At 40.7% G+C, this 25,271-nt stretch overlaps 1 protein-coding gene across 3 annotated transcripts in view; it reads left to right on the top strand.

Annotated features, from left to right (window-relative positions):
• RAPGEF5 (Rap guanine nucleotide exchange factor 5) overlaps nucleotides 1-25,271 on the top strand; it is a 219,429-nt gene that overhangs the window by 129,272 nt on the left and 64,886 nt on the right. For 2 of the 3 annotated variants that reach the window (XM_063099133.1, XM_063099132.1), the window contains exons 10-11: nucleotides 19,386-19,504; nucleotides 19,968-20,056. In XM_063099133.1, coding sequence (XP_062955203.1) covers nucleotides 19,386-19,504; nucleotides 19,968-20,056 — 208 coding nt within the window. Of the gene's footprint in view, nucleotides 1-19,385; nucleotides 19,505-19,761; nucleotides 20,057-25,271 lie in introns of those variants that run through there. The other variant, XM_063099134.1, reaches the window with a different exon arrangement.

Genomic DNA, 25,271 nt, shown 5'->3' with positions numbered 1-25,271 from the left:
AAAACATAACAGACTGTGGGCAAGTGTACAGTACGTATTTTTCTAATATATCATGTTAAATATCCATATTTTCTTTCAAACATGACCATGTTCTTATTTGCCCTTACATAAAAATTTGTCTTTAATTTTTAAAAAAATTGTCTACATTATTGAAACGAAAAGGATTGTTGTTTAGTTTGTGGAACTCAAAACTGTAGCACTTAGGTTTAGCTGGAATAGGTTTTTTGTATTTTTTTTTCTAATATTTCCTTCCCTTATTAAAAAAATGGAGAAATAAGATATAACATGTATGTTCATATATTGTACATTTGTACATAATTAAAGGAACAAGGCTCAGCAATTTTAAAAAATGCTTGTACATGTCCTCTTTGTTCAGGTTCCAGGAATGGCTGGGCATGATTGAGGCAAAGTGAGTCAGAGTAAAGGATTAGAGACTCTTCAAGAAACACATAGTGGGAGAGAATAATGGTGATAATGAGACAAATAAGATGTCAGGAAGCGGCTTGGGAAAGCTTAATGCGTCATAGGAGCGCATCTTTGTGACCTCAAAGGTGGGGGTGGAGGTGGAAGGCATCAAGGTAAAATTTTGGCCCTGTGCCATCAAAGAGGGGAGAAAGTGGTACTTTCTCAGTAATATTTCTCAAACAACAACAACAATAATAATATTTCTCAGACCATACAGATGATTGTTTAAACCTTTCACGGTCTTATCCTGGCTAAGATGTACAGAGGTAGAACATGCTTTATGTTGATACCATTGTGAATAAAGAATTCTAATGATCCCCAAATGATGCAATGCATAATAAATCCCACAACAGATTTTATGGTTGATGAATGCTTCTCCCTACTCGGGGAACTTATTGTTATTACAAGTTGGGAGATTTTGATGATACATTATTTTTCACAGTCAATCTGAGTAGCCTGCAGTTTTCCTCTGAGAGTTTCAGGCATTGGAAAGAACTTCAGATATCATCTATCTTGATGGTTTGGGTAAGAAGATTTTTTTTTCAAAAACTGGCATCTGCTGAATGGGATTATAGACAGTTTTCTTTAAAATAGCCAATAAATACTATATGACCAATTAGTTCCATTGGAAGTTCATTAATCACAAGAAAATGTTAAAATATTTCATTGATAATATTCTTCTAGTAAAGTAGATACCTTACTGGTTTTTCAGAGGACGTTATAATTTAATCTTTGTGCTTTTTTTTTTTTTATCTCTTTGTGTTCCTGAAGTTGTATTTTGTGGGACCCTAGAGTGAGGCCAGCCTGATTGAATTGACCCTTCCCCCATAAAATGCTTCTTTTGAATTGCTTCTCCCTACTTATTAGCAGTTACCCCAACAGAAAATTAGCAACTCAGGAAAGCAGGCACCAACAGCTTTGTCAGCAAAAAATAAAAGGGATTATTCAGTGCTTTTCATTAAACACCTATCAGGAAGCACATATGTAAAAATTATCTCAGTATTAAAAAAACACTTAGATATATCTCTAAAAACAGGGGGAAAGGGTAATTGAAGCCATGGAGATAACACTGTACCCCCAGTGATATATATGACTGGAATTTTAAAAGATATAAACGAGTAAAACTGCAGGATGTAAAATGGCAGAGACAGGAGCGCATGTGGCCTGGGTTGGTATTGATTTATACCTACAGGTTTGAGATTAAGGGATAAACCAAGAAGATGGGGAAGGGAAGATTCTGAGCCTGGATGAGGCAGAATTCCAACTAACCTTTAAAGTCCAAGAGAAGAACTATTGGAACAAAACAGAGAGCCAGTTTTATTCCGATTGTCTTTAAGGAATATACTGAAATGCCAAACGCTTGTGCACAGAAACCTTTCATGACTTGTTAAACTATTAAATGCCATTTCCATTATAATTTGGCAGTCACATCTGACCTTTATCTCAGTTTTAAGTAGATCCCGTTTCCGTCCCAAGTCAGTAAATTTAAAATTCTTTTCCTTTAGTATTACTCATAATCTTGGCGTATGGAGGAGATCTGCACAGACCTGAGAAAATTCATTGCACCCTGGAAAAATCCTTGTTAATAAAGATCACAGTGGCTCTGGGTACATTTAGCATCTGCCGTTGCTTCCTCCCTAGTGCCACCCCCCACCCCTGTGGCTTGCCATTTTTGCTTCTTAGCTCTAACTTCTGTTATGTCCCGCATCTGGCTAGTCTAGAACCTTTGAGAAAGAATGTAGTGAAAGAGTGTCTTATTAGTCGCATTAACACTTAAGTTTTGAGTTTACTTCAGTCCAGATTAGAGAAGCCAAGAATGAGTGGTCTCTTCTTCTGAGTGATAGAAGATGGCCAGCTGTGCACGTCTCAGCCTGCGGAACCCTATGGAGAAAAGAAGAGTTGGGTAGCACAGGCCTGTGGAGACTCAGCCACAGACCCTGTGCTGAGCCACAGACCCTGGGGCATCTAGTCACTTCCCTATTGCACTGAGGTCTTCAGACAGAGGCCAGCACCCCTTATGATCAGGTCAGACAGCTTCACGTTAGCACTGACCTCAGATTCTCATGCTTTATGAGCCAGACATCACATGAAATAGAACAGAGACAGAAATGAGCGAGATGTGATTTGAGCCCCCAAAGCACCACCATGTAGTAAGGGAGAAGGATGAGAAAACAAACAGGAGAGTAAAGAGCAAGGGCAACAGACAGACGGGAGAGAGGGCAGAAAGGGCTTCCAGAAGGGCGAAAAGAGTGTGCTTTGAATAAGATTTTTGTTTCTGGAAAATTGTTTCCTCACATTTCTCTGAGGCATTTGCTAAATTAAACTTCTTTTTTACTTCCTGGGGTATGACCAGGTTAGGACACAAATCATAATATGGCAAAGACCACAAGTCTCAGATCTTAAAATGTTATATACTGTTGGAGTTTACTGTTCCCTTCCTCCCCATTTTCTAGCTGCAGTATGTGTGTGTATATATATATATATATATTTTTTTGTTTTTAATTAGTATATTATATGTAGTCCTTGGCCTGTTTGAATTTGCTTTTGAAAACAAGCTTTATTTGGAAGAGGTGTATGGGTGTTTTACAGTCCAGAACAAGATATCAGGCAACTTGCTGAAATTTATAACATGTTTCTGCTAAAGATTTTTTGTTATTTAAAATTGTCATGATTGTAAAAGTAATACATACCTTTCGTAGAAAATTTATGAATAGTAGAAAGCTACAAGGAAGAAAAAAGTCATAGTAGTAACTAACCACTATTCCCCCTCACTTCCCTGCTGATCCCAGTACAGGGTTTGCACCCTGAGGCTTTTCTTATGTTTTTATAACATACCTTACTTATCTGCCCTTCCATTTGGGGGCAGATATGTTTTCAAAATTTGGCTATTATAAATGATCTGTTGTACACAACTCTACAAAAATCATCACCTAAGTTTATATTCTTAAGAATCAATTCCTTGCAGTGTAATTACTATTACAAGTATGAACTGTGTTAATCTCTTTTATGTTCGTGCTCAACTACTTTCTATAAAGCTCATGCCAATTTTTATTTACATTACCAATACATGAAAGTGCTTGTAATGCCTTCAACCTCACCTTTATCTTCATTGAGTATTATGATTCTTAGTAGGAGAAACTAAGTATCTTTGGTCAGTTGGGGATATTATCTTGTTTAAACTTAAAATTCTTTTCAAGTGAGGTTGAATATTTGCAACATATTCATCCACTTATCTTCTGTAAATAATCCATTTACACCCTTTCCTCATTTTCCATTGGGGTTTTTCTCATTGATTTGGATAAGCTCTTTATCTATGAAGGATATCAATTTTTGTCATATTCCTTACATATAGTTTTTCCTGTTTGTTTTCTGCTTACGTAGTTATTTTTATACACCTATGAGTAAAACTGTTAATTCATTTTTCATTTTAAAAATTGCCTTTAAAATTAGAAAGCCCTTCTCTATTCTGTATTCAGATACTCAGTTTTATTTATTTTCTATTTCTTCTGGATTTGCACTTTTCACTCAGGTCTTTAATATAGCTATGATTTATTTTTGTAATGTAAAAGTAAGACTTGATTAGCTATCACATGCATAATTTTCTTCAGTTCATTTACTATTTTGTTAGTAGCAAAAAAAAAAATTATTCTGGAAAAATTGAAATTTTGTTAACAAACTTCTTCCCACGTTAAAGATGTTGAGTATGGATGTGGTTAGTCACTTTACCTCTCTGAGTTTCAGTTTTCTCAGCTGTTAAATTAGGTGATTAGAGATCAAAGATTTTTTTCTAGCTGGGAAATTTCTTTCTTGAAGACTCTCCCAAACTGCCAAATTCAACAACATCCATTCTTTTGAGTGTTGAACTTTTGGGGGGAAGATGTCACCATTTTATAATGGATACCAGTTGATTACTCAGGAAGCTTTGAGTAGATCTTTTTTTTTTTTTTTTAAACTGTGATTGAATATGCCTATCAATGCCAAAAATCATTCTGTTCTTTTATGTTCTAAAAATAATCCCGTAGATAGAACTTCTAAAAATTTACTCTCAGTGAAATGCTGTTGATATGGGACAGATGGTTGAACAAGCATATGCAGCTAGAAGTGTCTCTGTTATCAGGGTATTAAAGCCATATTTCAAGTCAAGTCATTAAATATTTGGAATTGCTTTTGTAAGTTCAGAATGTCCTGAGGAGGACAGAGCTCTGGAATTCCCAAATCTCGACAAATTGAAAACTCCATCTTTTGCCTCGAGCTCTTGGAATTACCAAGAATGTGGCCTAGTTATTGATACTGGCTAGGTTTCTTAACTAACTGCTACTCACAGCCTAGCTCCAAACCACTGTTTTTAAAAATGCAAATTTATATCTCCTACATGTCTATCTCTTACATGAAGAATTTACTCTTTGAGGACAGTTCCCATGTTTTATTTGAACTTATCCCCATTATCTAGCACTTGGCTTTCAGTCAACATTAGTGGAAATGGATCTGGTAGAGAAGGCAACTGTGCGTTATTTGAAATGTTTGTCAAGTTCCAGCACTCAAACCAACCCTGTAAAAATCCAGAGTTGTACCAGTCCAGGATTCCAGCTCATTGGAGATTTAAAGTTTTAAATTAAAAGTTTTCTACAATGGAAAATTAACTAAAAAATGACAAGCAGAAAAAGCAGGGAGGTTCATCACCAGTAGTCAACTTGTAACTGTAGACAAGTCTTTGGAAGAATTCATCCTTGGAAAAAAGTAGACACAAACTTTCAGACTTTAGTGAACCACAGTTTATGGAGCAAGGATCTTACCTGGGCAGGTTTGTATGTGAGGATTTTGACCTTCTTTGGCACCCCAAGTGCACATTAATATTCTTTTTCATCTGTATTTTCACTTAAATCCTTCCATTTCTTTTCAGTCCATCCTTCTTTTCCCTCCACACCTGTCCACCACCTCAGAAAAATATGGGGAGAGGTCTACTATACAACCAAATTTATCTTTGTCTTATTTTTACCTCCTGGTCTTTTGTTTGTTTGATTGTTTGCTTGCTTGCCTTTTAAATCATTTTAGTAATGTTTCATTGCATTTTAAATTCTCTTAACCTGTTTTAATGCCAACTTTCTGTAACCGTTCAGTGCACCAAGAGTGACACATTGTCTTACCTTTCTCCCCATCTGGTTTTCAACAGTGAAGTGAAGTTTCTGAGGTGGTTTCTGCAGAGTCTAAAGGCGTGCCTCTCCAAAACACCAAGGAATGTACAAAACATGAAAAAACATGAGTGTTTACTTAAGATGCTTTGTATCTCACTCCCAGTCCATGTGATCTAGCAGTTGCTATGGTAACTAGGAATTTTTCACTCCATAACTTGGATAAATACTGAGGCTGACCTTTTTATTACTGCTTTGCCTTCTCTGAAGTTACACATGCGTGTGTGTGCACACACGTCCTCGTGCACACACATGCAAACACATTTACATACACACGAAGGCATTCTTTGGTTTGAAGGCTTTCCATTTTTCAAGTGTATTACTTTATACTTTCTTTGCTTCCTTCTTAGGATTGAAGAATACTTCTGGGTCTGCTCAGAGTTAAGAACTAGCTTTTTCAAATAATTTCAGTTTATGAATTAGGTCTTCACTTAATCAGGAGGCATTATCAAACACAGCTGAGTTTCAGAGGAATTTGTGGGGGAGAAGCCAAAGCCATAGGAAACAGTCAGGGCTAGCTATTGAGTGCTGCTCTGAAAATTTATACCATCCTCTTGTTATTCAGATTTTAAACACTTGTATAAAACTGCTACCATGAATTATTCAACCCCCAAGTAACAAGTATATCCACAACTAAATTGTAGAAATTTTGTCCTAGTCATAATTTAGCATAGGTTTTTGTCCCATCTTTGGGCTGCTAGTGAACAAGTTGTCAATATTGATATTTTCCCTTTAGAATAACTTCACATCTCTCTCTCTCTCTCACACTCTCTCTCTCACTCAATCTCTCTCACTTATACACACACACAAACAAAGATTTGAGAAATCTTGAAAACTAGAATTTATTTCTGTATAATACTTATATTTGTCATTTCTATAAAACCTAGGAAGATATCAGATTTATTTATTTGCTCTTTTAATTTTAGTTAAAATATGTATTATATTTTGAGGGCCATCAAGATACAGCCATAATAAGAGGTGGAAATAAGTGCTGTTTCTAGCACTAAGTCATCTGAGTTTTGCAAATCCCAGAGTGACAGAGTCTGTTGCAAACATATTGTACCAAGTCTGCATGGATGTTCTGGGTTGATAGAGCTCACATGTTCCAAGTATTGACAGACACAAAGTTTTTCTCTAATGATCCTGGTCTTTGGCAAACTTTTCCCCTTTTCTTCTCCCACATGTTAGGAAAAGCTGAAGGATCTAATTTAGATTTTTTGAAGGCATTTTAATTTCTTCCAAATTACCTTCGAATAGGCCTCCGTCCAGTTGTGCAGTGTCCTCGGTTGCCCTTTGACCCAGGCTGCTTGATTCCGGGGAAGCCAAGTGCTGCTGGCGAGCCCTACCTAGTCTGCAGCATGCAGGTGGGCAGTGGCTCAGAAAGCCCTGGGATTTCCCTGCTTGGCCACCCTTCGCATATTCCCTTGGGCCTGCTAACCAGGACGAGTGATTGTCGCTCATGAATCTCCCAAAACCAAATAACCACCACATCTGGAACAGAGGAGCAGCAGCTCTGGCTGTCTCACCTCCAGTGACTATGGCTGACTTCATGCCTGGTGTTGCTGCTTGTGTTTTATCCTGTTTATGCTCCAGTCATGCTGGCGCTGAAGGACACTAGCTTCTCCCTTGAAGATAATCAGTAACCCCACCCAGAGACAAAGCTCCAAAGGCATGAAATAACTCTTGAATTTTTTTTTTTTTTTTTCCCATTAAAGTAAGAGTCAAAGACAACTGAACTTCCTTGTCTCCCTTCTTTTAGTTTTGGTCTCTAGGGGTATATGCTTCTTGGTGAGTGAGGCCTAGGGGTGAGGGGTGGAGAAAGTGCAGAGAGAAACAACTCTGCACTCCCGTGAATATGATCTGTTTCACCATCCCAGTCTTCCTCTCCACCAGGGCTTTGAACTTTCATTCCTCCAGGTTCAGCTAACTCTGTAATTACCTCCTGGGATGCCCTCTGCTTCTCCACATGCACCGTAGGGTGCAGTTCTCATTGCAACTGAAAAAAATTGATGTTATCTGTGTTTCTTTAAATTTGGATGATATTTATATATACATGTACATTAACAAAATTTAGCAAGGCACTGATACAAATCCAATTTTGTAATACTCTGGTGTTCATATGTTTAGATAGTGTGTAGTTATAAGATAGTTTGTATGTTTTTTTGTATCCATTTATTAAGGACTTTCTCTGTGTCCAGCTCTCAGCTGAGTCTATAAAGTAGGATTATCCCATGTCACAGGCAAGAAAACTGATGCTTGGAGAGATTGAACAGCTTGGTTAAGACCACCCAGCTAGATGTGGCAAGTCTAGGATTTGAACCCAGGCAGGTCTGTCCTTGCTTTGGTGGATATCAGTGTAATTTGATTTGGGCCATAAGTTCTATGAAGGGCTGTCATCATCTGAGTTTAATTTTTATACTATTAAGAATTGGTTATTACCCATGAAATAGAGAGAAATGAACCATACTCCTGGTATGGGGTTTAGTGGAAGGGAGTCTGCTAAGGCATGTGTGTTGTTAAATTAGATTTATTTAGTCATTGTGATTGAAAGGTAATTGGGGTGGGACTATGTTAGGCCTTTTGCTTACATTATCTTTTTTAGTGCCTAAAAATCCCCTGATAGGTATAATAGCCTAATATTTCAGGTGCTGCTTTGGGGTTTGGGGAGTATTTGTTTTCCCCCAGCAACACAGCTATTAGATAGTTGCCAGGATTTGGCTCTAGATAAGGCAAACCCTGTGATCCCTGTTCTCGCAGCACAGTTTGAGGCCTCTGGTGCAGCAATGAACCTAAAAGCCTTTATTTGAAGACAGGGCTCTCACTGCGTGAGAAGTGGCTCGAAGACCCACAGTCAGAATCAAGCTCTATTTCTGCTGCAGGAGAAGTTTGCCCATTACTCAGACTCTGTCTCAATCTGACCGTGGAGTGTTGGTGCCTATCCACAGGTGGTCTGGATCTTGACCATTTGTTCTGTGGGCTTCTAGCTAGAATTTCCTGTTTCTACCCTAGCCTACTCTCTGGACTTAGTTCCTCTACGGCTGAACCTCTGCCTCCCTGTCTTTACCAACCTCTCTGTCCTTGATCTAGGGCCATGTCGATTTATAATATCTGTCCACTTGTCCATCGTGCACCAGGCCATTCACTCATTTAACAGCTACTGTCCTGGATGATGGGATGGGGAAACAGAACTCAACAGACCAAGCCCCTGTCTGTGCTGAAGCTGCTGACGTCAGAGTGGAACTGGTCCTGTCAATTCTCTCTCTTCTCCCCTTCACTTCCAAATGTGGTTATCAACCAAGAACTTTTATTGTGAGACTGGAGGACTTGCTGGGAAAGATTTAATAAAATTTAAGCTTTTGTGGTGAAAACAATAACTCCTGTGATTGAAAACTACTCTCAAAGGTCACATGGGAAGTAAGTTGTGTGAAGCAAGCTGGAGGAGCTGAATTGCAGCACACTGATGTAGGTGCTAGATAAGGAAGAATGTTATTCCAATTTCTCCATGCTTTACTGTCTTAGGTTGAGTAGGAAATGCTAGCATACCTCACTGCAGAACAGTTAGATTTTTGAGTTGTTTTCCTGACAGCAGGAGATGGACTGTATGACCCATGTGGTGTAGTCTGAATCAATGGTGAGTTGACACAAGCTTCTCTGGAAACTAAGGAATGTGAAGTGCACTGGGTTTTCACTTGCATCCCCTCCTGCATTCTTGCCTCTGCCCTGTGCTTGTGGGCAGTGAGACCTGACCCCTGTGGACTATGTCACCCGGGCTCTCTTGCCCTCCAGCTCTGAATGGGACTTGGCCAGTGGGAGGCATCAGCAGAAGATCAGAGGGCAGAAGGAGAGAGAGGTCAGGGTATTTCTTCCCACCTCTGTCTAGCTTCCTCCTGCTGTTCTGGCAGTGACTGCAGCAACTCCTTGGTAGCCTCTCATTTATGGCTCCAGTTCCCAAAAGATCCAGTACTCACTCTTACCTTCCCTTGGCCCTTCTAGCCCAGGGGTAGTTAAGATCTCCCTCTTAGCTAGTTTACAGTTATCTCACCATTTTTGTCTAGATTCCTCAACCCTACCCTTACTTCTGTAAACACTCCCTTCATTAAACACTTTCAAAACCCTGCCTGAGTTTGCTTCCCTTTTCTGCCAGTTTCCAGAGTGATCCATCAAGCTAATACAGCATATTGAAATATACTTGTGATGAAAAGACATTGACTTTATATTTCAAGATATTACAGTCTGTCCCCATCTCTTCTGTTGTGCAATAAGTCTACTAGCTGCAGTTGGCCCAGGATCAAATTCCTAGGCTTGCTCTAGTTTTAGCCATCTTAGACAACTTGTTCTATACAATAATAATTCTTTGAGGCAATAAGATTTAATAAATACAGTTCTTCTCTAGCAGTCACGAAGAAGCTTTCTATCTGGTCATGTTTACTGGTTTTCTGTGGGAGTTTGTTCAAGTTCCATAATAAATTTGTGTTTGCTTTTATACCTGTGAAAGTCAGACTTTACCAAGATTTTATAAATTTGGGGATAATGAATCCTATTAGTCCCATTTAGGCTTTAATTTGAGTTATTAACCTTAATAGGTGGGGGATAAAAAAATATATAGAGAACAAATTATCACTATTTGAATACTCTCCTGCCAGAGTAGCCTGTACAAAGATGGGTTTGTAGGCCAGCACCTTGGCGGTCTGTCTGGTCAGTCTAAAAGGCTCACCTTGACATAAATCTGCTTACCTAAATTTTCTCTTTATCAGTTCTGTCTTGCCAGCAGTATTCTTTTAACCTTACTTGTTTATTTATTTCCCATGAGAAAAAAGAACCATGAGACACATCGTCAGCAAATTCTGTGAAGGTTGTTCTCAGACAAAATTCTTTTTGGCCACAGGAAATTTTTTTTTCAGATAAGTATTTCAGTTCTGCTGTACCCATATTTACAGTACAAGAATAGATGCGGGCACTGGTGGTTTGGTTTGCTAATCTGTGTGTGAATTTCCATAGTACAAGATGGGAAGAGATACCTAACTGCTAAATCATGTATCTTCTTCCTATTTAGGAAAGCCAGCACTTTGGGCTTCTGTGAGAAAAGTGGAATCAAGACAGGAATTTTGTAGCCTCTGAGTGTTGGAAAGGATACAGGGCCTGGCCCCCGCTCTCAGTCAGGAATCATCTGCACTTGCTCTGTGCTGTTGACAGACTGTGCCGCAGCTTGGGAAATGGCTTCCTCCACCTGTGTTGTTACTGTTGCCTTAAACTGAGCCACACTAGGCCTCTTTATCTTGCCACCCACTCGTGGAATGTCATCTTTCTAGAACATTGTCAGTGATTCCAGGGCTCCCTCTCCTACAAAGCTCAGAGCGTGGAAGGTTCAAACCTACTGCCATTCATGCTCCTGAGCTCTTCTTTCTTACACATTCCAGCTACCTGAACTGCACTTCCTAGGACGTGTTTGTCAGACCCCCTTGGGGCTCCTTGGTGCAGACTACTGTGTACTCCAGTCAGCAAACCCATATGTCACGGCTTATCTCTGCCCAGTTCTTTTATTCTTTTTGAGGTAAAATTCACATAACAGAAAATTAACCATCTTAAGGTGTGCAATTCAGGGTCTGCCTGGTTCTTGAGTCCCACCTTTACCCTAACCTGCACGTCTCTGTGGCCCCAAGTTTTATGGGCATAGGTACCCACAGACACTCAGTTTTCCTCTACAGCTAATCCCTGCTGTGTTTAACTCTGTTGCTGCCTTGGCCGTGCCTCAGTTCCTGTCAGCGCATCATTTTCCCCTTGCTGGGTCTTGAGTTCTGCCTCATCGGAGATGGTTGAGCCATGGTCCCAACACCACATTCAGCCCTTGTCAACCATTTTCTTCCTTTGGAATCCAATCCCTTGGATGGCTTTCCCAAACCAGACAGGCCATCTGGTACTAAAAGCTGGTTATCCTAGAAGTTTTGAGCCTCACCATGACCTAGGTACTTGTTGCCTGACCCATCAACAGATTGGACTGCTTTGGCTATCAGCACAAGGGTAAATCAAATCCTCTTTGATAGTTGTAACTGATAGTATAGGTATAGAGCACTGATCATTTTAGGAGACATCTGTGGTTTGGGTTAAGGGCTCTGGTTTTAAGCCTGTCTGGGTGTAGGCTCAGCCTCACCATACCCATGCTCTGCGATCTTCCTTGGTTAAGTTAATTTATCTTTCTGTGCTTCAGTCTCTACCTGCAAAATGGGGATTTTCGTAGTATTTACCTGATAGGATCATTGCAATGATTAGATAAGGTAATGGATATTCAACTCCTGGCTTTGCCTGCTATATGGTAACCCCTCAGTAAATGCTGGTTGTTGTTATAGGTTTATCTGTCTGGTCATAACTGCTTCCCCCTGTAAATATTGAGTATCTATGAAGTGTCAAGACCTAGCTAATTTTGGGGAATTCAAAGTGGAAGAAGATAGGGTGCTTGCCCACAGGTGAGATTATAGCTCAGGGGTAGAGAGAAAAGTGTGTCAGTAAGTGTTCCTCAGAGTACCAAGTCAGAAGGATGCATGTGGTGCTGTGAGGTCACAGAGAAGCACCAACCAAATCAGAGTGAGAACCAGGGGGCTTCCTGGAGGAGGTGATTCTTGACATAAACTTTGTGGGGTGAGTAAGAGTTAGGCCAAGATGGTTATGAGACGAAAGAAGGCAAAACAGGCTGTTGGCTATAAATGCCTTCGTATAAGTTAGCATCCTCAGTTACTTTGTTTATAAATTTAAGGGCAAACAGAATTTGTGCTACTTGTATGACTTTTTGAATGCTATGGCATCAACTAGGTGATTCTTAGCATTTTCCATCTGAAAGATCCCTGGTGCTGCCTGTTTCAGACAGGTTTGATTTTGGAGCAGTGGATCACATGAGGAGAGTTAAGGATCCTGGCTGAGACAGAATGGAGCAGGAAGGGGAGATTAGAGGCACAAAAGACACATTTTGCCCAGTTCACAGTTTAGCCTGCAGTTTGACTGGTTCATGCCCACCCCTTTTTTTTGTTTATGTCACAGACTGAGGGACAACACCCTTCAGTGATTGCCATCCTAGTACTGTGTTCGTTACCTGGCCTCTTACATGCTAGTTGCCTGGGAGCTTAGTTTGGTAGAACTCCAACAGATGGAATAAATAACTATAACACTCAAGTTCAAAATGCAGTTACATCACATGATAAACAGTGTTACAGAAAAGTGACCAAGTGAAGAAGGTAAAGAAAGCCTCAAAGTTAGGGTGACCTCTGAGCCAGGTGAGATGGAACCCTGCCGTTTAGAGATAATTCACCACTCACTTCCTATCTTGCTTGTTAATTTGCATGTTCAGTAAACCTTTATTAAGTGAATATCATGTGCCAGGCCCTGAGCTATGTGTTAAGAGAAATGGAAGGCACAGTCCATACCCTCAAGATGTCATCATTCAGCAAAGAAAAGAGAGAGCAGATAACTAGAGGTCCTCTAATCAGGGGATAGCAGTCATCACAGGGTTCCCTGGGCATTCCATCTGGGTAGAGGGGTTTATTAGCAGGAGACTTGTCAAAGAAGGCTCCTTAGATGAGGCGATAAATATGATTTCCCCCATATAGAATGATTTGTAACTTTTAGGGTTCATAGACTTCATTGACACAGAGAATGCTGGAGTCTGCCTAGAAAAGTGAGCTTACACATAAAAATCCTATATACCTTTCATAGAGTTCTCTGAGTCCCTAAAGCCCATCCATGAACCCCCAGTTAAGGACCTCATAAAAGTATGTGCTCATAGAGCAGCAGAGACATAAAGCAGGGCTCACAGAGCAGCAGAGACATAAAGCAGGGCTCATAGAGTAGCAGCCCTAGAGAATGACCGTGGCCGCTTTATGGGAATGCTTGGGAGAAGAATTTTTTTCATTATCAAGGAAAGTAGTTATGGCAGTTCTAACAGGCGTGAGAAGTTACTTTTTCTTAATAGTGCTGGTGATATGTGAAAACATAAATTCAGTCAGAAACTTATGTTGGGACAGTGCAAGTTAGAACCTGCTAAACCGTGAGCATCAACTCTTCACCTTACCACTTTTTAAAATTCAATTTTATTTATATTTATTTTTGTGAGGTTCAGTGTGTTGTTTCAGTACATGCATATCCTGCACAATGATTCACTTGGGGCAGATGGCGTAGTTTTGTCCCCATTAGTTCACCCCTCATCTTTCCCCCACTCTCCAGCCTCTGGTAACTGTTATTGTACTCTCTACTTTTTTTTTTTTTTTAAACACACAAAGATTAACATCCTTATTGCAAAAAGAACTCTTAAAAATAAATTAGAAAAATCTTAGCAGAAATTTGGTGAAGGACATGAGCAGATAAGTCATACAAGCCAAAGAAATACATGAGGTTAATAAGTACATTCTAGGATCTGGTTGCGGGCTGGGGCGGGGCTGGCCCTGGCCCCATCTCAGGATCCCAGGCATTGGCTGGCTCTGTTGCTGGCCTGGATGTACCTTACCTTTTAAAAATACAATATTTTTATGACTCTTTAGGTATTTTTGTCCTAAAAATAAGACCATCTTTCATGTGAATAAATGAAAGAAAAAATTACAAGTTTGATTTAGAAGTACAAAAGCGGATCATGATCATGGAAGTTCATCTAAAGTCAGTCGAAGGTACTGGTTTTATAATGCATTCAGAATTTACAGACAGGATAGCAGTGTAGCCAAAGAAAATAAATCAGAGCTACTCACCCAAAGAATGGAACAAAGATAAGAAAGAGAGAAAACTTGGAAGCCCTCCTGTGTTTTCCTACTCCTGATGAGATCTGCTGAGAAGGTCCTGGGATTCTGTGAGCAAACCGCTTTCCCTCTTATCACCCATCCTCCCCTACTTTCAGCTGAGGACCCCTACTTATTTTTATGCTTCCTCTTACCTTCCCGCTTATCCCAAACTCTATCCCCATAGGCAAAGCTATGGAGAATCCATCTGGCTGCTCGTTGGAGTTCCTTGTTCCTCTCACCATTCCTTCAAGAGAGTAAGGTCATGAACTGGCTTCTGCAGATTTGAGGGCTAAAGTGTGTGTTGGGGAGAGGGGGATTCTCACTGAAGGTGTGCAAACCAGGGCTGAGCAATGTGGGCATGAGTGAGCACAATGCCTACTGGGAACACCCCCCAAACCTGCATTTACCTCCCATGTCATTGTCGCACCCCCAAACCTGCATTTACCTCCCATGTCATTGTCGCACCAACCAAAGACCACCAGGAACACACTACAGGAGAACAAGTTGGGAGACCCTGCAGCATGCAGACCCATGGGGCAGCTCAGGAAGAGGGTGTTAGAGGAAGGGACTTACATGACTGGGTTTGTGTTAGGTGATTTTGGAGAGGGCTTAAGGAAGCAGGGCTTTGCACTGGATTAGATACTGTCAGGAAACGGCAGTAACTCTGTGACTGCACATCTTAATAAGTCTTATCTGCAGGGAGAGCAGCCTGGGGCAAAGCAGAGAGATGCAGCAGTCACTCATATTATCTGGGGTTTTTGCTGTTTTGTGGGCTGGACAATGTTCATGCTTTGTCTGTATTCAGATGTGATTACCGAGTGGCCATGTTTTTGTCTTGACCCATTGTGGTCACATAGTGGCCTTGTCTGGTGTCGATGTTTTGTGAAATCATTCATGCCCAACAGGAGAATGCCAGGGCCCAGCTGTGAGTGCCTGACCAGCTCAGGGATGTCAGGGGCCGCTGTTCTCTCTCTCACAGTCTTCACTGAGAATTGCTCTACTGCAGAGATTTCCTCCATGATCAAAGCCTGCACCCTCAGCTTGCACGGGGAGTTGTCCTCAGCCCTGTGGTTCCCAGTTCCTCAGCTGCTCCCTGGCTCACCCGCTTCCCCAGCCAGCCAGACGCCACGTGGTGATGAGCTGTTCTCATGGGGTGCCGACAGCCTCTGCTCCTTTACCTCTTGGCCAAACCCTCACCTGCGTGGGCCTCATCCTGCATGGTTCCCTTCTAAGGCATCCGTGAACTTCCCTAGAAGGTCATAAAACCATAAACATGTTTTCTAGCCCCAGCAGTCTGCAGGGCTGCCTAACAGTCCTTTTTCTCATAACTTGCTTATCCTGTTGCATCCTCTGAAGCCGCTTTTCCAATAATATCCTCTTAGGCCACCAGCTGCACCCCAAACCCTCCTTCCAGAAGACAGTCTCAGTTCCCACTCTCTTAAGAGGATAGGGGCTGTCTCGTAAGATCTTCCTCAACTTCTCTATTCCCTCCTTCACATCCTTGGCCACCTGGTCCTCCCAGGAAGGAGGAAACCTCTATCTTTTACAGTCAAACCTTCCCTTTGTGTTCCCCAACCCATCAGCTCCTCGGCCGCCTCACCTGTCTGCCGTCCCCAGCTGTGCAGCCCCTTCCACCTGGCTCCTTCCTCTTACGATGAAGTCCCAGGACTGCCCCCCCGCCTCTGCTCCCTCCGTCCCTGTTCACCCGCACTGGAACACTTCTCTTCCCGCTGCTTCCCCTCCCATGATCTCGTCTCCTGAGCGCCCAGCGGCAGGTGCGCTTCCCCAGGCTCTCCTGGCATGTGCTCTCCTGCTTCTCCTTGCTCATCCCACTTTGTTCCTCATGGTCTCTGCTGTGATAGGCCGCCCCCCTCAACCCCAACTCCAACTCTCTCCCTCTTCCCCTCACTGTTTTTTCGTCCTTTAATCCCCATATTCATAGTTCTCTCTTTCCTGCTCGCCTTTAACCGTCTCATCCACTGCCAAAACTTGAATAGTTCACAAATTTGTCTCTATCCTTGACCTTTGTCCAGAGGTCCAGTTCTTTATTTCTAAGTGCCTGCTAAGTGTCTGGAGCATGATGTCTTATCAGTACTAAAGCATCAACTGTGTGAAACCACATCTATCAGTCCCATCAGAACCAGTCCTCCCTATGTTCTCCCCTTTCAATGGCATCCCTATCTCTTGGTCGCTCCTAGTTATTCTTGACCATCAAATCCCATGGATTCTACTTTTGCAAAGTGTCTTGCATTTGACCACATCTTATGGTGCTCACCGAGTCATTCTTGCATTGTCACGGGGCCTCCTAGCTTGTCAGCGAAGAGCAGGGTCCTTGTCTTACTCATCTTTTCTTGTTACAGCACAGTGTCTTGCTCAAAGAGGCCCTCACTATTTGTGGAATGAATGTCTCCCATTTAAGTGTTTCAGTGCTTTTCTTGCATTTCATGGACTATTTGTCATTGAACATATTTTCCACTATTAGTTTTTTTAAATTTTTTATTCTTAACGAAGCAAGCACCAGAATAAGATTTCCTACCCAGAGCTATAGTACTTCAGCTTTTTCAGGAAGAGAAATTAGCTAAGGGTGCATGGGCCAGGAAGCATTTGTTTAACTTTCCTTCTTGAGAACCAGATATAATGCATAGGATTATTATGTTTTCATGGAAATTTTAAATAACTCACATCTCCCTTTATACAGCGATTTTTCTGCTTTTTCTCTTTATTTTTAACAGGTTTTCAAAATGGAAACTGTCATAATGACATAAGATGCTGCCGATAGTACATCAGTATGAGTCATCTCTTCCCCTGCCCAGCAGAGTGTGGCTGCTGTGTGCACAGCCATGTAATACATATTAGTTACACAGACATTAGAGAAGCCCTGCCTATCCATATGTATGTGCATGGTCCATAGAAGTTAATAGTACCATGTATCACGTGCACATAGAATGTAAAATGTACTTCCGAATGACAGCAGGCTCATATAAAATGAGTATTGGTGCAGGATTGGAGAGGAAACCTGGAAAAGATTTTTGTCTTTTTAAATAACAATTATATGTCTGTTTCTGTGTGTCTCGTATCCCAGACCCTCATCTGCTTTCTTTTTTTTTTTTTTTTTTGTCAATATATGCCCCTCTCTCCAGCCACCTTATTTCACTTCAGCCACATGGATAACAAAAGAACCCCTTTGGAGAAATGAAAGATAGCAATTACACATTGGTATTCATGTTACAGGAGTCCCGCTGCTATCCTTAGGGAGTTTAACAATGAATATCCAGCATTAATTGCCACAGTAACTGCACGCCTGACCTTGCTGAAATGTAATACATCAGTTTTACATAGTAAAATTATTTGCCACTGAAAAATTAAAAATGAATGATCGTAAAATTATATAGCTGTTTAGAATTACCAATATTTTTTGTTTTTAAGAAAATCCTGGAGGACTTAAATGACTAGGTTGCTACATTTTCTCAGGAATCAGGACACTAGGAGTTGAAATCAGAATTTTATTACTGATTTGGTTGGTAATTATGTCAAGATCAGTGCTTCCCTGTTCTTGGGAAAGGTGAATGAAATACATTGACATTCCTTATTCATCTGTAGAACTGATTAATAAGTAAGACACACATTGAATATGGTACTTTTTATCCCTTGGGGGCAGGAATACCTTTCTCTTTCATGTTTGTACCTAATTGTAGGTAGGATTTTCTGTCAGTAGCAGAAACATGCTAGACCCCTAGCACATTTCCCTTTTTTGAGAAGAGGCGACATCATTTTTATGGTGAAACCTACTTTCTGTCAACTTTCTTGCTTTAATCTTGTGCTCAAATCATCAGAAATCTATAAAGTGTATTTTCTTACAGGCATCTTACAGTTCTTTTTTCCCGGGCTACCTTATGCTTCCTGGGTGTTGCACACTGGGAGGATTTCACACTCAGTGCTCTGGAAGTGCTCATCACTCAAGCCAGAGCCCACACTGCTGGGTCAGCAGCAAGCATCCTCTGTGACAGAGCCACGTCAGCGGGCTGCGCTCGCTCTGGCTGTGGAAGCTGCGTGTGCAGAAATGAACGATGGTTCAGCCTTCTCTCCTGTTTGAAGGGGACTGAGGTGAAGAAAGTCAGTGCACTCACCCGTGACATCCGAATTTCAGCCCAGATGAGATTCTAACTGGAGATCCACTTTTACTTGTATTCTGGCAAAATTAGGTCCATGATAAATCTGAAGCCCATCTAAAGTCTGGAAAAAAAAAAAAAAATGAACTGAATGATTGAATGGGTAGTTTTTGCCCACCTTTCCAGAAAATAATAATTGTTCATTCTGTGAAATAGAACTAGATAAGGGGAGAGCAAAGGAGTTTCTAAACATTCTGTTTTTACCCTACTATCGATTTGAAGTTTTTATAATGTGTGTTCATGGATTTTATTTACGAAAAAATTAAGAAATTACCAACCTCAGAAATGAAGTAAGGTCGTGCTGTGAAGTAAATGAGCATGACATGTATCAACTACAACTACTGAATATGGCTTGCTCTTTGTTTTAGTGTTTAAATAATGTAAGCTTTATATGATTATCCAATGTTACTAAAGTGTTTAATAAATAGTAACCAGGTGAAAGAGTATGTAGTGGCATGGTGCAATTCGTATGTTGTGCTTTTTGAATATTTGAACTTTGTATTCCCTAATTCATATTGTTCAAGTGGTTTTAAAAATAAACTCTGAATCTCACCTCTACTTTTTTTTTTTAATTTCCTTTGAAATATTTGTCTTTTAGTGCTTTATGTTTCCATAGAACTTGAACCTGGATACTGTACTATCAGAGGCAGATTATTGATCAGATTCCTAATTTATTCTGAATCTTTAAAGAAACAATGCTGTAAAGCAGCTCTAGAAAATGCAGCTGTAGATAGCTCCTTTTTTCCCCCCTTTTTAATTTTCTCTCCCTTTTTCCTTCTCCCATCCATCACTCCCATCCACAATTAAAGCAAGATGATGAAGTGACAACTGTTCAGGTTAAGGAGCAAGACCAGAGCGTCCTGGTGCTGAAGAGAGTACAGTGCTGTGGCTCAGCCCCTGCTGCGGGGAGCTCAGAAAGCGACTGGAGGTGAGAGTTCCTGCTGCTGCAGCTACAGAGGCACACTCCCCTTTCCTCCTCCTTGCCTGCCTTCCCTGCTCTTGCTCCATCTCACTCTTGCTCTGCCTCCTCTCCCCTCCCTCCCTCTCTCTCTTTTCTCCGCCTCTCCAGCGTTCTAGCTGACTGCAGAGCTCTTAGCAGCCAGATGGACCCAGTTCCCAGTGAAACGAGAGGGATGGCAGGATCTCTTAGCATTTAGGGGATGCCTTTGTTAGTAACCCTTCACAATGGGCAGCTCCCGGCTGAGGGTCTTTGACTCTCATCTAGAGAGGAAAGATTCTGCCACCGTGCTCTCAGACCGAGAGCTGCCCTTGCCTACCTTCGATGTGCCTTATTTCAAATACATTGACGAGGAGGATGAGGACGATGAATGGAGCAGCCGCTCGCAGTCTTCCACCGAGGATGACTCAGTGGACTCTCTGCTCTCTGACAGATACGTGGTGGTGTCTGGGACCCCTGAGAAGATTTTGGAGCACCTTTTGAATGACTTGCACCTGGAAGAAGTCCAGGACAAAGAAACAGGTAAGGCGCAGGGTGTCTCCTGCTTCCAGACTCACAGCTGCAGATGCCCTTGTCAGCATCTTTAGGGGCAGGGCTCCCACTGTGAGTGGAAACCAGGGTGGGGTGAAAGAGCATGTGCTTTGTGTGCCTCCCCTTTGCCTTGTGCTGTTTGTTTACATCCAGTAAATGGACACATGTGGATCCCAAGCAGCTGCCTGGGAAGTAGCTGTACAAAGAAAATGATATGAAGGCAGATGTTCTTGTTTCTTGGGCAATTTTTACCAAATCTCACCTACATGCAGTTGGCAAGAGGCCAACATTCAATAGCCTATGTTCAATGGAAAGAAATACAAGGGGAGGCAGGTTTGTGGGCATTCACCTGGCATGTAAGAAGTGCTGAGCTGGGAGGAGTAGCTTCCCTGCCAAAATGTCAACAATTAATGCAACTACTCAGCAGCTACATGCTTAGCAGAAACTTTTGCATTTCTCCAAGTGGTTTACAAACTGCCCGCTCAGAGCAAGCCCCAGGGGTGCAGAATATGATGCTCGTAGCTTTTCAGAGCCATGGAAGCCTTATTGATCCCATTTCTTGTCTTTTTTATTTAATCTCAGGACAAAATACCCATTTAGCTTTTTTATCCATGCACTTTTGGAAACACTGCTATTCCATTTACAAAATGACATACTCATAACTTCCTTTATCACAGAAGGGAGAGTGCTTGCTTCTCTTAACCAGATTTTGTAATTTGTTCCAGCCTGGAGCATTTATTCCAGTGAATAGACCCTTGGCTGTAGCCTGAATTTTGCAATTTGATCCCCTGACTGAAGTGAACTTTTTGCTGCTACCATAGCACCTGTGATACCTGCAGTTTGCAATATATTGACTGTATCAAGAAAAGGCAGTTGTAGGTTGTATTAGTGCAAAGAAACTCCTTTGGTTTTTTACCATGCAGGAGAGATTGTGAATGACAGCTCAGGTGAAAACAAGAGTTTCCTTGTGTCCCAGTAGTTTTGCATGAACATAGTGATGTCTGGGTCTATATTGCATTGTAAAGGACAAATAAGAGAAACAAGGATGTGTGAAAAATGTGAACAGGTTAAAAAAAAAAAAAAAAAGCAAAAGTAACAACAAAATGACCCCACATGTATCCTACAGCAATATTATCGTGTGATCTCAAAATTCAAATAAATACCTTATTTTGCATATGTCTGAGGAAAAAAAAAATCAATAGTTCTCATGTCTACACACAAAAAAGCTAAAAAAAAACTCCTATTTTCATGGCATTTGCTGGGTTGTTTTTGTAAGTCTATAGATTAATAATATTTTGTGCATTTGAGTATTATTCCCATGTTGTGCTTCATCAGATATAATCATCAGGGAACTGAGTATAATTTTCCATGCACTGATTACCAGACTGCTTTACACAGGTGGTTTGGACTAGAATATGGGGGTACTTCAAAAAGTTCATGGAAAGATTCATAGTATCTTTCAATTCTGTTTTTCCACAAACTTTTTGAAGCTCCCTCATGTGACCCGGATACGAAGTCTTATATTGTAGAACAGAATTGTGGTGTTATCAAAAAGAAGAAAACATTCAGACTGGCCGGTTAGCTCAGGTAGTTAGAGCATGGTGTTAAGGTCAAGGGTGCCAATCCCTAAACGGGTCAGCCCCTGCCACCCCCCCAAAAAGAAAAGCATTCAATCTCTCCAGTCTCTTACCTCATTTAAAGCATGCTTTCCACTAAATAACTTGCATGTACTAATGTACTTCAAAAAGTTCGTGGAAAATAGAATTGAAAGATAGTACAAATCTTTTTTTCCACAAACTTTTAAAAGTAGCCTTGTATTAATAAGCATAGAAATTATTAAAGCCTAGTAAGGCCTAGCTGGATTTCTTTTTTCTTTCTTTCTAATTGTCATTGTTTGTACACTTTTTTTGTTTGTTTGTTTGTTTTAGAAAAGCGGCTCAGGTACTCACTAAAAAGTTCTCACTACTTAATGCTGGCATGACAAATCACCCTTATCACTGTTACTTAAGCCAGGAGTTGCCTCCTATTGAGAAATGGAAATGTGCATGGCCATAAAAATGTGCACTTTTATTCCAGCTTTCTTCTCAATTATTCTAACCCTGGGATCAAAGATGTCACTTTGGCCACATACTCACAAAGCAAAGAGGACCAGGACTCAGTGGCTTAACCCTGTAGCACCAACCTAAGCAGGGTAGGAAGGGGCCAGTTGTAGTCAGCCTCACCTGACTCTTGCTCATTTCCTCAGAGTTTGAGGGGAGGACACATGAGAAACTTCAGAGTTTTGCAGACATTTGAAGGAATAAAATGGTAACTTTTCCTTCCATCAAAGGAAACTTTTATGAAAATGAAAAAGTCAACTTTGGAGAGAATGACTGTGAATAAAAGGGTACTTTAAGTTCATGGAAAATAGAATTAAAAGATGATACAAATCTTTCTGTAAACTTTTTGAAGTTCCCTCATATAATAGGGACCCCTAAGTGGAAGTCACATGTAACTCTTCAGAACTTCAAGTATAGCACTTGGAATAAACACAACAGAAAAGCCACATTGTGGTTTTTGTTGATAACATTAGAAGAAACATAATATATATAAAATAAAATAAATTTTGTGTGCAAATTGAAGAAAAGTGGTTATTAATAGTTTGAATACTAAGTGAGTCAGATACTAAAAGTGATTGACGCTCCTTGTCATTGACAGAACTGAATTCTAGCTCTTCACCTTGGCCAGGCTGGTGACCCTCATTATCAAAGACTTGTGTGTGCAAGAGCCTAATAGAGCTGCATAAACCATATGGAAGACAGATGGAGGAAAATAAAGGGCTGCAATAAAAGTATACAGCAGCATTTTTATGCTCTTGAGCACCCCTTTTAGGGAGATGGAGCCATATGGGGCAGGGTGGAGCCATATGGTGGCCCTCCACATGGCCCTGGTGGCAGTGAGGAGGAAAGTGTACATAGGAGGAAATAAATGCTCCTGGAGGCTGGATTAACCTGTTCTGGATTCTTATGTTCCTACGTTCCCGTACCCACCAGAGGCTGGGGAAGATAACCGAGCAGGAGATGGTAGTAATTTCTCATCTCTTTCCCACAAAAGCTACTTAGTTGAGAAAATGTAGGTGCAGGGCCCCACAGAGGAGGCCTTCTATATTCCTGTAGGATAATCAACAGAAGTGATTACTAATTGATGTTAGCATGCAAGTGGAAAATGTTTACTGAATTGAATGGAATAGGAAGGAAAATGCCAGGGCTATTGAGGTAAGGCATTTCTGTTGGTACTTGAATCAAGAATGGAATAGAAAACAGCCATACAATATCACCAAATCAAGCTGAGTTTTAAATGCAAAAATAATTTAGAGATACCTAAAAGCATCTAATGTTTTTCCTAAATGATTTGATCCATACACATCTACCATATGTATTTTCATAATCCCATAGGTGCATACCATATTTTCATAATCTCTAGGTGCATACCTTTCCTCCTGGGAGTACCAGGCAAAAAGAGTCATCCAGTGGTGTCTGTGGAATGAAAGAACACATGAATGAATGAGTAAATTTTCAAATACAGAAGATGAATGGGAAATACTGACAAGAAACAAGTAAACCAACCAAGTACTTGGATCTTCCTCTGTAGCCAGCTTTGAAATCTTCATTAATCTATGATAATCTCCCTTTTGTTTGCCGATTAGCAATAACGCTCCCAAACCAGCAGCGATGAAATTCGTTGTAATCTAAATTTTTCAGCATTTCTTCCTTTGTCCCTTAATTCTTCATTGTATAAAATGGAAAAGCTATTTGAGTTTGGTAACTGGTTATTTATTTGTGAACTCAGAAAGTGATCGAAGCTGTTTTCAAAGATTTCCTTTTCTTTCGAGGTTCAGGTTCTGACTTGAAAATTTTTGAAATGTTAGAGAAAATCAAGCAGTTTCTGCAGCTCTATTTTTCATCTTTCCAGAAATAGGGCAGACATCATTGGGCATTCCCAGTCTGGGAGAATTATAAGGAAGGCAAGAAAAAAACAAGGAGTTGTGAGCGGAAGGGTTGGGGGGGTGGAGGAGCCAGTCTGGACCCCACCAGCCCTGCTCTGTTGTGGTTTGCAGTGTTTACCGCTCCTGTACAGCCTATCCCTGGATAGGATAAAGTATGTTTTGCTTAGAGATGCTGCTATTGGGCATAATGACTTCTGTTTCAAAGCAGGGGGAAAACTGTGTATCAGATGGATTAGATAGAGAAAAACCTTCTTATGGATTTTTCTTTCTGAATCTGCATTATGATGGATTACCTTGGGGAAAACACAGGAAGAAATACATTATTTCACATTTCCTTATTCTTAGTTCATTTTTTCAAAGAAAATGCATCTATGATTACAGGTCTTCAAGAAAAATAAGCAAACAGAATAGGATAGTAGGAATAGGTAAAGCCTACCAGCTGATTCTCATTAGGCCTGACCCGATTTCTTTAAGGTGTGGCTGCTTTTTTTTTTTTTTTTTTTGACTTCATGAGGTTATCATTCAGTTTATTCTATTAATATGCATTGGTGTGGAAATGTCTATGCAGCCTGTCTTGATTATTTCATGGATGCCTCAGTATCAGTGGTTTGCTTTTAGCAGCACATCAGTAAGTTGAGCTCGTGACTGAGGAATTGAGTCCCTTACTGTTCTCAAGAGGCAACAACCTCTGTGAAAGTGCCTGCTTTATATTACAGATGTGTCTCACTCAGTTGAGAGTCCAGAAGTTCTTGATGGTCAGTTTAGTGGCTTTTTTTTAGATCATTGCAATGACAAAACTTTGAGTAAAGCTAAGACAAGGCACCTCCTTTTTCTCTTAACATTTTTATCTTCTACTTTGCGAGCACCAGTCTCATAATAAGCGGTTGGTACATGATTTTTGTGGAGGAAAATTAGGAATGCTCTTCTTCTTATCACTGGAAAGATAGAAGAAGGCAGTTTAGGTGAACTGCTTTCTTGCTTACTTTGTCTTTTAGGATTTCTGGAACAATGCTGGGTACTGTTCCAAGCTTCTCCCGGGTTGCCAGACTGTAATGCCAGATCTTCTCCCTGTAGCAGCATGGCCTTTGAAGGACTAAAACTTTTTGAGAGTAGATAGAGAAATTTCTAGATGGTGGTAAGTCTGTCCATGATTTTGTACAATTGATAGGCACATGGAATGATCTTGTATTTATATCTTTTTGTTTCTGTAATGTCATATAA

This window comes from Cynocephalus volans, chromosome 6, assembly GCF_027409185.1.
Source record: "Cynocephalus volans isolate mCynVol1 chromosome 6, mCynVol1.pri, whole genome shotgun sequence".
Classification (NCBI taxonomy): Eukaryota; Metazoa; Chordata; class Mammalia; order Dermoptera; family Cynocephalidae; genus Cynocephalus; species Cynocephalus volans.
The sequence above is the reverse complement of the archived record's forward strand: the minus strand, read 5'-3'. Positions and strand labels throughout refer to the sequence as shown.